The sequence below is a fragment of the Hemiscyllium ocellatum genome, chromosome 21 (genome assembly GCF_020745735.1).
Source record: "Hemiscyllium ocellatum isolate sHemOce1 chromosome 21, sHemOce1.pat.X.cur, whole genome shotgun sequence".
NCBI classification, from domain to species: domain Eukaryota; kingdom Metazoa; phylum Chordata; class Chondrichthyes; order Orectolobiformes; family Hemiscylliidae; genus Hemiscyllium; species Hemiscyllium ocellatum.
The window spans coordinates 51,526,452-51,540,235 of record NC_083421.1 but is presented as its reverse complement, the minus strand read 5'-3'; the positions used below and the strand labels follow the sequence as shown (position 1 = coordinate 51,540,235).

The window sequence follows — 13,784 nt, the reverse complement described above, 5'->3', positions numbered from 1 at the left end:
TCCTGTACAGCCGTAACATGACATCCCAACTCCAGTACTCAATACTCTGACCAATAAAGGAAAGCATACCAAACACCTTCTTCACTATCCTATCTACCTGCGACTCCACTTTCAAGGAGCTATGAACCTGCACTCCAAGATCTCTTTGTTCAGCAACACTCCCTAGGACCTTACTATTAAGTGTATAAGTCCTGCTAAGATTTGCTTTCCCAAAATGCAGCACCTCGCATTTATCTGAATTAAACTCCATCTGCCACTTCTCAGCCCATTGGCCCATCTTGTCCAGATCCTGTTGTAATCTGAGGTAGCCCTCTTCGCTGTCCACACCTCCAGTTTTGGTGTGATCTGCAAACTTACTAACTCTACCTCTTATGCTCACATCCAAATCATTTATGAAATGACAAAAAGTAGAGGACCCAGCACCGATCCTTGTCAAACTCCACTGGTCACAGGCTCTAGTCTGAAAAACAACCCTCACCACCATCTATCCTGTCTATACCTGACATATGCTTCCTTCTATTTCTTAACTAAACCCTCAATTTCTTTAGTCATCCAGCATTCCCTATACCTACCAGCCTTTCCTTTCACCCTAACAAGAATATACGTTTTCTGGATTCTCGTTATCTCATTTCCCATTTTCCAGCCGTCCCTTTACCTGCGAACATTTGCTTCCAATCAGCTTTCGAAAGGTCTTACCTAATACCATCAAAATTGGCCTTTCTCCAATTTAGAACTTCAACGTTTAGATCTGGTCTATCCTTATCCTATTTAAAATCTAATAGAATTATGGTCACTGGCCCCAAAGTGCTCCCCCACTGACACCTCAGTCACCTGCCCTGCCTTATTTCCCAAGAGTAGGTCAAGTTTTGCACCTTCTCTACTAGGTACATCCACATAATACATTGGAATCCACTCCTTCAAGCATAATACTGCACAAATCATACTCCTACTTCATGTGTGCTGCTTCAAGAATTTTTTGAAAAAATATATGTGTTAATATCCTAATCATCCTGCATTTACAAGGATCCAGTTTTATTGATCTATGGCATTGCACCAATTTCACAATTTTAGTATGTCACTGTAAAAGACACAGACTTTGGCAATTTAATGTTGAAAGTGAAATAATTTCAAAAACTAGTTAACTTTATAGATTTGACCTTTAAGAATGGAGAGTTGCTGAATTTTGTAGTTTCAAAATTAATTTCTTTTCAAAATGTATTGAGCATAAAATAAGGTCTTCACAAATTGAATATTATGTAATAATTTTAAAGAAATTAAGGGTTCCAGTGGTGTTACCTCCCTTGAATGGTTATTCTTAACATCTGACAAAATCTTGAATGCTGATCAGCTGTTCAACCAGTGGGTGGAACCATTCCAAATCTGATTCACACCAGGTATATTTTCTAGAAGGCATAGCTGGATCACAACAGTAGAAGAAATCATCACTTACTGTATTTCTCCCATTATCCAGATACAAACACCAACTGGGAATCCTCTCACCAGGATTACTAGACCAAGAATGGAAATTGAGAGAATTCTGATTTGTAAAGGCTTGTACGATGCTGAGATTAACTTATTATATTGGGAATTCTTAAATGGATTTTAATATTAAAGTAATGAACTAAAATATTCTTGAGAACCACACCCATGAAAATTTTTCTACTTTTAAACTTTTTATTAAACTACATTAATTGACCGTTCACGATTTAAAAATGACAGCATAATTCTAAACAATAATGCTGCAACTCTTTACCTTTCTGAATTCTTTTTTCTTTATCTTCCAGTTGTACATCCAAATTTTGATGAAGTTTTGCTCTCACTTCTTCATATTTTCTCTGATCAGCTTCAAACTGAATTTTTCCAACTTTACCATGCTGCACTGGGTCAGTAATATGTTCCTCTTGAATATAGAGGTTTCTCTTGTATCTGGCCTTCCCAATATATGGGCTTTCATTAGGGATTGTTTCAAATCCAGAGTTCTGTAAAAAAAAGTTCAATTCAGAATACTACTTAGGACTAGACTTCAAAGTATTTAATTGGCTGTAAAGCATTTTGGGACATTCTGTGGTTCTAAAATTTGCTACGTAAATTAAATTATTTATTTCCTAATGGTACAGATTATTACATCTAAGATTCAATTGCCTCTGTGCTACATAAAATTACTAAGCCATATCCAAATAAATTTGTGAGAACAGCATTATAAAGGTTTTGATGAAAGCATTCTAAACATTAGTATGAATAGAAAATATTGATGACATAACAAAATATTTATTTAGTGCCAACAAAAAGGCTAAAACACATGGAAATAGGATTGCACATCTCTGACCAAAAGAATATAAAATCCAAGTACTTCTGACTGTGTTCAGATTCTACAATAATTATCAAAATGCTCTCAGAAATCTGATCTCATACTCCTTTTATGTCTCACATGGCATTCTGCAGCTGAGCAGATGGATAGACATGATCCAGAATTCTGCCAAATCACTTGAATTGGTTGCCAGGAGATATTCAAGATTTCCAAATTAATTTCATTTGCTATCACAGTTGGGGGATTCAACATGGTAATTGGACTTGAAAATAGATTCAAGATACAAGGTCAGCCATGATATTACTCACAGAAACACAAAGTAGGAGTAGGCCACTTGGAGAAGGCCATTCAATATGATCATGGCTGATCATCCAATTCAGTACTGTTCCCACTTTGTCCCAATATCCTTTGACACATTTAGACCTAAGATTTTATTTACGTCTTTCTTGAAAGTTTTCCATGTTTTGGCCACAACAGTTTCCTTCAGTGGAGAATTCCATAGGCTGACTACTTTGTTAGAATTTGATAGATTTCTAACTGTATAGAGTACTCCAAGTGTGATCTTACCAGTGCCCTGTACAGTTACAGAAAGACATCCTTGCTTCTGTACCTGAATCCTTTCAGTACGAAGGCCTTCTTTGTCACTTACTCCACCTGCATTCTTAATTTCAGCAACTGGGGTATGAGGACATTCAGGATTTGTTGCATCCACCCATCTCTCTTTTATGGGCCCCGCCCAGTCTATCACCATGCATATAATAATCTACCTGCCTGTTTTTGCTACCAAATTGGATAACCACACATTTATCCACCTTATACAGCATCTGACATGTATTCATACACTTAATTTTTCCAAATCATCAATCCAAATCTGCATCGTTCTCACAGTAAACCCTCCAAACCTGCTTTGGAGTCAACTGCAAATGTGGAGATTTAGACATGTAGCTTCCTTATCTAAATCATTAATAGATGTTGTGAATAGCTGGGGCAGTATTTCATTAGTCACTGCTTGCCACTCAAAAATACCCACTCATTCCTACTCTTTATTTCCTATCTGCCAACCAGTTTTCCATACATTTCCGTACATGATCTCCAATCACATGCACTTTAATTTTGTATGCTAATCTGGTATAGGACCTTGTCAAAAGCTTCTGAAAGTCCAAGTAAACCACATCTATCGGCTCCCCCTTATGTACTAGTTACATCCTTAAACAAAAATCAAATTTGTGAAGCATGACAGATCCATGCCAACTTTCCGATCTTGTTACTGTCTTGTGATGGTACTGTTTCTGTAAGAGGGATTTGTTCTGTGCTGCTTCTCTTGCAGAGAGGTGTTGCCAGTGATACCAGAATGTGCTTCAAAAGCAGTGAGTAAACAGTTTTGTGCTCCCAGAGTGTATTTTTTTTAAATTAGACAACAGAAGCATGAATGGGTGGAGTCTGGCTGACAGACCCAGGGTTTTAGTTTTGCTTTCAGTTTAAGTTGGGGTTTGAAGCTAATAGATACAGCTCTCTCTCTCTCTCTCTCTCTGCTATAGCAAAAACCTCAAGTTCTCTCACTGCTGCTAGAAATCTTCATTCGACTTTCCCTTCTCCTAGACTAGAAGAGATAGCAAGTGAGGAAAATCTGTTTTGTTGAATTTTTCTTTGCTAGTGATGTGTTAATGGGATGTTGCTATATTGGAACAGTTGATCATTAGTAGTTAAATAATATATTATTTTATTAAATATTTTAATTAAGTTAAAGTTGTCAAGAGATGTGGTGCTGTAAAAACAACAGTTCAGGCGGCATCTGAGGATCAGGAAAATCAACGTTTTGGGCAAAAGCCTTGGATGTTGCCTAACCTGCTGTGCTTTTCCAGCACCACACTCTTGACTCTAATCTCCAGTACTCACTTTTGCAGAACTGTGTCGCAAAAATAAAGCGTGTTTTGCTTGAAGCTTTGTAGTGGACCAATTGAATCTTATCTGGAACACAGCGCCTTACACTTTCCTTTAAATAAAAGTTGGGGTCTAGGCTGTTACCTTGATATATTTTGTGAGGGTTTGGTCTGGTCCATAATATTTCCAAGTGCTCAGCCATTTAGAATTGGCTCCAGCATTTTTCCCACGACCAACCGTAGGCTAATCAGTCTATAATGTGCTGTCTGCCTTCCTTCTTAAATAGTGGGGCTACATTATCCACCCTCCAATCCATAGGAGGAGATGTTCCAGAGTCTCAGAATTTTGAAAATTGGTTACTAGTGCATCTGCTATTTCTAAAATAGGTCAATATAAAATAGACATGATAAATAATTGTTTGTTCACTTTTATTCTATCATGTTGAACATTCTACCAGAATTAATGACTATCTAGATAAGCAATCTAATAAAGTAAGGTCATACATTACCACCTCTGGAAAGTGATGCAGTGGTTCAAACTTAGCATCAATCTTGTAAAATGCTAGTTCCTGCTCCAGCTGGTACTGTTTATGACATGCCCTTGTTAACTCTGCTGTCTTCTGCTTTAACTGTAGCAAAAAAAGTAAAAATAGGAAAAAATAAGTTTTCGTTACGTCTAACAAATGCATTTTTTTGTGAAATGTGCTCTTCTTTGTTGTAGGCCAGCATAATGGCTCAGTAGTTAGCACTGCTGCCTCACAGTGCCAGGTACCCAGATACAATTCCACCCTCTGGCAACTGTCTGTGTAGAACTTGCACATTCTCCTGGTGTCTGTGTGGATTTCCTCCAGATACCTCTCAGTCCAAAGATGTGCAGGTTAGGTGGATTGGCCATAAGAAATGTGGTTTTACCAGGAAAGGGTGGGTCTGGGTGGGATGCTTTTCAGAGAGTCAGTGTAGATTTGTTGGGATGAATGGCCTGCTTTCACACTGTAGAGATTCTCTGATTCCTGACAAGCTAAAGTTGCATCTTGAAGATTCAAAATCAGAAGCGCAGGTGATCATCCAATAAAAAGAGAACACTATGAGACAACAAATTCAGGTGTCATGCTGCTCATCTCTATTGTTTTTGATTCATGATAATTTTTTTTTACTAAATCAGCAGTCAAAAACATATCTGATGCAAATAATGTTTCCACAACAAAGTCTAATATTGCAAATAAAACATATTTTTAAATTAAAAACAAAGTAATGATTGTAGAGCCTAAATTCATTTTCCAACAGTTTTGTAGGCCACATACAGAGGCATTATTTTCTATGTAACAGTCACAATTCAAAATAAGTAAGACTTTATGTATGCAGATCGCTCATAAAAAGGAACAAATTTTAATATTTAATAGCTCAACACATGTAGTTACGGATTGTTCCACTTTGTTATTCAAAATCTTTCTGCATACACATCAAATCACAAGCACCACGCAAACAAAAATTACACTCATGAACAGCGTTCACACATGGGATATTTTTGAAAATGTTACTTCTGTAATTTTTAGTCTAATGAAACAAAGAAACATAAATCTCAACTAACCTATCAATTCCATTAGCCACATTAACTCTAAACCTACTCTCTATATATATATATTCTGCTCCCCACTTAAGTTCTGATCACTCATCACCCATGTCCACATCAATCTCCAGTGACTCCACGATTCACAAGTTAAATTCTTCCATGACCTCAAACCTGCTGCAATGCCATAAATCAGGCAAATGCAGTGCATAAATCTGGACTGCTTCTCAATACATTAAAATCCATGGAAGAAAATTTGTTCATTTCAGCTCAACGTTGCATCAATCATATTTGGCAAACTTTATTCTTTTACCAAATGCATCAATTTTTGATTGTTACAAAATTCTTACTTACAATGCAAGTTAGCTTATGAAAAGTCTGTTTGTTCTAGGGCACCAATGTAAAGTACAGATATTTTGATATCAACCCGTTGGATTCCACCTGGAACTGGTGGAATTCAATCCTAGATCTTCTAGCTCACTTCTGACAAGGGGCATTAGCATTGAGTCACAAATGTCCCCAGTGCAAAGGTATAAAGTCACTCCAGCATTAACCATAACCATTTGACCACCAGTAAAATTGTACCAAGCATTTGAATGTGAATGCTGTGGCTCCAAGGGCACACCAGAAGGTGGGAACTTTGGAGTAAGTAACTCAACTCCTTACTCCTCAAAGCCCATCTACCATCTGCAAGAACAAACAAGGAGACTTATGGAATAATCTCCTCTTACTTGGATGAGCGCAAATCCAACACCCAAGGGGCTCAAAACCATCCAGAACAAATCAACCTGCTTGACTGGCACCACAGTTATCACCTTCATTATTGTCTCCCTTCACCCTTGCCACAGAATAGCATCTACAAGTTGCACTGCAATAATTCAGCAAGGTTTCTTAGATAGATTCTTCCGAACCAACAACATCTTGGAGATGGGATTGTGTTCCAATGCAAGTTCCCTTTCAAGCTACACACCATCCTGACTTGGAACTAAACTGTAATTTCTTCACGATCACTAGGTCAAAATTCTGGAAGTCCTTCCCTAACATGAAAAACTTGCATCACATGGGCAACCCCAGTTCAAGAAGCCAGCTCAGCATGGCCCACTCAAGTGCAATTAGAGATGGATAAAAAATGTTGGCCAAGCCAGCTATGCCCATCTCCCAGGACTAAATAAAAAAAATTAAACATTGTCTTATGTTATGCCATCATATAATGTTGTATCTCTTTTCAAAAGCATGTTAACCATTGAAATCCTGTATGTGATCCCTGTTGCATGCAACAAGACAACTACATGCTATGACGCCTGAAGGTAAATTTACCACGAGGCACAACAGACATTGTCAGAAAATACTATTAAAAAGCAAAGGTTAAAGAATGAGTAAAATGCAACATTCAATAAAGTTTGAGAATCAAACACATTAGCAGCATGGTTTTTGTAAACTATTTCAGTTAAAAACAAGTTGTTTGAACAAGCTAAAAAACTTTGCAGCTGTCAGTATTTCTAAATGTGCAAGCAAATAAGAATAGCATTTGAAGTAAAGTGCATATTTGCTTCTGTTTAAACAAAAGCTTTATACAGTTCAACATGCAGACAGATCAGCTGATTTCAGAAAAAGATGAGTGACACATTTGTTTTTCCACAAACTACCTTCACTGGGGAACAGAGATGTAGCATGCAGTGGGGGGGGGGGGGGGGGGGGGAGAGAGAGAGAGAGAATTGTGAACAACCAATGATACCAGCTAAAGGAAGAAGAGCAAGCACAGACTGTCAGCACCAATTATAAACACCTGGATACATTACACTGAAGGCAAATTTGATTTTCATTGTTCATATCTGGATATGTTTTTGAACACTTCAAAGCCATACACAATACATGACACATCAAATTTATGACAGACATTGGTCTCAAATAAAAAAGTGCCCCTATAGCACCTAGACTACTTTGTCAGAAACACAAGACTAAATAGCTTCACCATCCCAGCAAAAGCATGCCAAGAGTAGCTTAGTAATCTTTAGACAACTGTGCTGCAGTATCCGTGGTTCCTCAGTATGGTATTTCATTTGTCAAGCATCTTGCCATGAGGCAGAGGGAATACCTGAGTACTGTCTTTACACCGGAAGATGCTGCCAGTTATAGCGAAATAGGACTCAGTACTTAGTTGTGGATGAGAAATTGGATCAGCTAAAAAAATGCTTAAAAGAAGCTAATAGAAAGGCTGGTTGTTCTTAAAAGTTAATAAATTACTAGACCATATAAAGTCTATCCAAAGATAAAGACAGAAGTAATAGTGGAAATTGATGAGGCAGTGGTTACAATCTATCACACAATTAGATGTAGGAGTAGTGCTAGAAGACTGAAGAATTGCATGTTACATCTTGTTTAAAAAAAAGGGCATATAAATAAAAGCAACTACTACAGGGCAGTAAGTTTAACCCTGTGGAATTGCTAAATTATTAGTCATGATAATCCAGGACAAATTGAGAATCACGCGGAAAAGCTTAAATTAAGTATGATATATGGAATGCGATTTCTATATGTATTAACATCATTTTTTTAAAAAAAAAGTTTGGATTTAGAATGGGTGACCTGTGGGTTTTGGTCTATGTCTGAAAGTGTTTAGTAGTAAACTGTCACTCATTCTGCAGCATAATTTTAGTCCAGTGTGTCAGAGAACAGCTGACGGAGGGCCTCAGGCGAGGATAATGCAAGTTTCTCTGTGTTGTGAGAGTCTTATAATTGGAGAGAGCAAAACTTGAAAGGCATTAGTTTGCCTTGGTTAAGAAAAAACAACTTTTTGTTTTGCTTAGAAAAAAACCCCACATATTCGAAAGCTTTCAGTAGCATTTTGCAGAAGACCTAGATAGAGTCAGATGTAAGAACAGTTTCTGGAGCTAAATAAAAACCAAAAAAACTGCAGATGCTGTAAATCAGAAATAAAAACAGAAAATGTTGTTAAAGCTCAACATCTTTGGAGATAACGTTTGGAGATAATCAGAGTTAACGTTTCTGATCAAGTGACCCTTCGTCAGAACAGAAACATTAACTGCTTTCTCTCCACAGATGAAGCCAGACAGATCTGTGCAAATGTCAGGAGCTTTTCCAGAAATTTCTGTTTTAGTTTCTGGAACTAGTTTAGAACAGTTAGAAAATAGAGCGAGTCTAAGGGTCATAGTTTGAAAATTCTATAACAAAACTGTTTTTTAAAGCCCCGAAGCAGTTTTTTGAAGCCAAGAAAGTCTTAAGTTCAATTGCGTGAATAATCAAGGAGAGGGCTATCAAACTCTTAAGACCAAGAAGTGAAAGAAAAAGTTAAGTCAAACCTTTAGATGTAACAGAGATGGGAGCTCTCTTTAGTAGGAGTACTGTAAAATTAGAGTGTTGGGAATGGATGGGATTTTATTTTGAAAAATGTATAGCATTGCTTTATGAAAGAACTCTACATTAAATCTATTAAGCCAGATTTCAGCCTGAGATCTGATTTGTCCAGTAGACAACTAAGATCTTTTTATAGCACAAAGGAAGCTGATTTTTGAAGGGCAAATTTAACTAAGTTGTTTGAAGAGGTAAATAGAGTTTGAGAAATTTCACAGTTGTCTTGGCCTACAAAAGATTCAATAAAGTGCTACATAAGAGATCTTTCAGCAAAGTTGAAGCCCATGAAACAAAAGGAACTGTAGCAGTATGGATACAAAGTTCTGTGAGTGGTAGGAAACAGAGTGGTGGTAAAACTTAATATGTTGGACTGAAGCAGGGTTCCTCAGGAATTTCTACTAGGTCTTCTGTATCTCTTGGTAGAATGTCCTGGACAAATGTGCAGGTGGCAAATATTAATTAAATATTAATGTAAAAATAAATTAAAAGTCATACCAGTTCATTCTTGGTTTCCACCTCTCTTTCCAGTTTTTTGTAGTTGTCCTTCTGTTTTTGTTGTTCCTGTTTAAGTGACTTATTTAATTGTTCCTGCCAGTTAATGTTCTCTTTTGCCTTGGATTGCTCCTGCTCCATTTGCTCAATCTCTTTCGTCTTGCTTTCTAATTCCTTCTCAAGTTTCTCAAGTTCTTCTGCACAGAACAGAAAACAAAAATGGTTTGTAAACTTGGCTAAGATCATCTCTCTGGCTTTAATATTGACCTGAATTATCTCAGAAAATCACAATCGTGTCTATTGTTGGCATGGTATGATGGATGGGTGAATTTGCATTTCAGGAAGAGCTGTTGGATCATCATGTTAAGAGGAGAAGGGGGAGCAAAGTTTGCAAAACTGATCTGCATTTTCTTCTTAGTGTCTTGCTGAATCTTACCAACTTCTGCTACCTTTAATTCCTACCCCAATCACTGTCTCAGCCAATAACACATTATTATATGCCTTCTTAATTATGCCTATTTTCTTATATTACTTTACTATAGTACTTAATATTATCTGCTTTGCATGCAGTTCTATATATGTTTCATCTCATGTATTTTTCTATTTTTCTGGACCCTTTCATTTCCTTTGCTCTGTTCCTCTGATTGTTGTTCATCTTTAATTTATTCTCCAGTTCTAATGAAAGATCACAGTTGAAACATTAACTTGTCTGCTTTGTTTTTGCAGATGTTCAATGCAGTGATAGTTCTTATGACTGCTAGTTGGCCTGTTGAATTTTTCCAGCATTTATTTTGTGTCAGAATTTGGGCATTTACATTTTTTATTGCTTTTTGTAAAGGCAATTTCAAATGTATAGTTTAAAAAGTAAAAAGAAATGCTGGTTGAGAGGTCAGAAGTTGACCTTTGATATTAAGATTTCTTCTCTCCTAACAGGGACTATCACCATCAGTACCCCTCAAAGAATTAGTTGTTACGTGATTGATGGTTTTAATTCATAGTTTGAATCATCAAATTAGGTGTGCACACAAGCTCAAACAGCCAACTGATACATCGAAAATAATATAAAGTAAGATTAAACATATTGATTAAATTGATGCCTACTAATTAAGTAAGCTCCCTTATAACTATGAACTCTGTTAATCTTTCCAAACATATTTTTACAATTACTTCAGATTTTACTGTTTACTTGGAATAATAGTCAACTGTGAGGAGGACAGTTTGAAACTCCAAAAGAACATTGACAAGTTGGTGGAGGTAGACAGGTGACAGATGAATTTCAATGCAGAAGCATGTGAGGTGACTTTGGTCAGAAGAACACTGAAAGACAACATAAAATAGGGGGAACAATTCTAAAGTGAGTTCAGGTTTATATGTGTACAGATGATTAAAGATGGTAGGACAGAGTTCTCAGCTTTATTATTAGGAGAATAGAGCGAAGAATGGGAAGTAACATTGAATACGTACAAGACATTTGGTATATCTCAGCTAGAGTGTTCTGTACAGCTATGGACACCACATTATGGGAAATATGTGAATGCAGTGGACAAAGTGCAAAAGCAATTTACTAGAATGATACCACAAATGAGAAAATTCAGTCATAAGGATAGATTTAAGAGGCTGGGAATGATTTCCTTGGAGAGAAGGTTGACAGGATATTTGGTAGGTAGAAGGTAAGGACTGCAGATGCTAGAGATCAGTGTCAAGATGTAGTGGTGGAAAAGCACAGCAGGTCAGGCTGCATCAAAGGAGCTGAAGAATCGAACTTTCAGGCATAAGCACTTCTTCAGGAATCTGTATAAATTTTCAAAATAGACTAGAAAGAGAGAAGCTTATTTTGCTTGTAAAAGATAAAGAATGACAGGGCATAGATTTCCAGTGATAGCAAAAGAAGTAACAGTGAAGTGAAAAGAATCTTTTCCACATAGCAAGTAATTAGGATATGGAAAGCCTTGCCTGGAAATGTGATGGAGGCAGCATCAATTGAGACATTCAAGAGGACACTGGATGACTATTTGGATAGAAATATTGTACAGGGATATGTGAAAAAAGGAAATTGGCACTAGGGTATAGAATTGGTGCTGGCACAATGTACCAAAATGGCCCTTTATGCACAGTAACAATTCTGTGATTCTGTTCAAGCAATGTTTAAAAATCTAATAAAAAAAGCATCAAAATAGTTTTCGTCGTTATGACAGATTAAAAGGAACCCCACGAAAGGTGAAATTTGAAATAAACATTCTAAAAGTATTGGAAATACACAAGCTAATCTTTGTCATATTTAGAAGACCTAACCATTGACAAGGTATACTTGACCACCAGATTATAATGAGCTGAAAATGTGTTGCTGGAAAAGCGCAGTAGGTCAGGCAGCATCCAAAGAGCAGGAAAATCGACATTTCGGGCATGAGCCCTTCTTCAGGAATGATCTGAAGAAGGGCTCATGCCCGAAATGTCGATTCTCCTGCTCTTTGGATGCTGCCTGACCTGCTGCACTTTTCCAGCAACACATTTTCAGCTCTGATCTCCAGCATCTGCAGTCCTCACTTTCTCCACCAGATTATAATGTCTAATTTAATTTCACTATTATTCAAACTCCATTGAAGTATTTTAGGATAAAATATTTATGAATTTACTTTACCTAAATTAAATCGTTCATGAGCCTCTTGCCTCTCTTGGATAGTTATGAGCTGTCCATCCAAGCAATTCAACGAACGTAAATGATATATGACATATAATCGGTAATGTGGAAGACGAGCAACAGGATTATTTGCCAGGGTTAGTGAAGTCAACTCTTTCAAAGGTTTCAGTTTAGCTACATCCTGGAGCTAAGCAATAAGACAGGAAAATATTAAATTATCACAGGAAATACATCCAGTGTTGTCGTCTATAAAATTAATCATCTTGGCAAAAGTAAAAATATTATCGGTTTTTTAAAATAATAAAATCCAGTCTCTAATGGTCAAACTAAATGTTGTTTAGTTCAATCTTATTTATTGCCTTGTTATCAGCTCGTTAAAAGACATACAAATTCCAGTTTATCTTCCACAGTAGTTTTTTCCAGTTGTGTTGTGATACTGAATAAAGTAATTTGAGCATGTGATGAAGAAAAGTGTCCTTTACCCAAAATGCCTATAGATGTTTTAAAAATCCCAATGTCAATACTGAATATCGAATTGAGCCGTCTGTTCTTTATCTTCCAGTGTTACCCAAGTTTCTTTACATTTAGATTAGATTACTTACAGTGTGGAAACAGGCCCTTCGGCCCAACAAGTCCACACTGACCTGCCGAAGCGCAACCCACCCAGACCATTCCCCTACATTTACCCCTTCACCTAACACTGCCGACAATTTAGCATGGCCAATTCACCTAACCCGCATTCATTTTTGGACCGTGGGAGGAAACCAGAGCACCCGGAGGAAACCCAAGCAGACACGGGGAGAATGTGCAAACTCCACACACAGTTGCCTGAGGCAGGAATTGAACCCGGGTCTCTGGCGCTGTGAGTGCTAACCACTGTGCCACCCATACGGAATGGAATATATTGCAGCCAGGAGTACAAACCTCAAATTCAGGTCTTGCACTGAACATTTGGTCATTCGTATTGTTACACGCTTCTGGAATTTTGAAGTTTGAATTTTTACAGTTGTGTCTTCTGATTTCTAAACTGCAGTTTCATTGGTTTCAAAAAATGACAATAAAGCACAATTAGAGTCTGATTACAGATTTGTTGAATTTTGATGTCTCAAAAACTGTACATTATTGAAGGAGGAATGTTAAATGAATATTTCCAAACTTCCCCTTCTACAAATTACAGTTTTGTACATACTCCTTGACTCAATTTGTTTATTTTAAACACCTAAATTCAAAGCTTAAATCTTGTATGCATATTCTTATGTGCCAAATTGAAATCAACATACCGATGTAATATTGTTTTGCTTGAGGTTAAGGATGCGAAGGGATCGCAACTTCTTTCCAACCCAAACCGGAATTTGCTCAATATAATTTCCAGCCAGTTTCAGACTTTGAAGGTTCACCATGTGCTCCAAACCTTCAATTTTACTAAATTCAGAAAAAAATATATTTATTGAACAGTGATATGAAACATGTGTGCTTTACCCAGATAGGTAAAGTCAGAGAGAATGCTCTTAATATCATCCAGTTAGC

The 13,784-nt window shown here is 37.0% G+C and overlaps 1 protein-coding gene across 5 annotated transcripts in view; it reads right to left on the bottom strand.

The window, feature by feature from the left end:
* The window catches only part of cntrl (centriolin), a 123,426-nt gene that overhangs the window by 95,899 nt on the left and 13,743 nt on the right, over window positions 1–13,784 (bottom strand). For 4 of the 5 annotated variants that reach the window (XM_060841459.1, XM_060841462.1, XM_060841460.1 and 1 more), the window contains exons 6-10: window positions 13,538–13,679; window positions 12,258–12,444; window positions 9,623–9,816; window positions 4,701–4,817; window positions 1,754–1,979 (exon numbers count right to left, since the gene is read on the bottom strand). In XM_060841459.1, the coding sequence (XP_060697442.1) occupies window positions 1,754–1,979; window positions 4,701–4,817; window positions 9,623–9,816; window positions 12,258–12,444; window positions 13,538–13,679 (866 nt within the window). Of the gene's footprint in view, window positions 1–1,753; window positions 1,980–4,700; window positions 4,818–9,622; window positions 9,817–12,257; window positions 12,445–13,181; window positions 13,285–13,537; window positions 13,680–13,784 lie in introns of those variants that run through there. The other variant, XM_060841463.1, reaches the window with a different exon arrangement.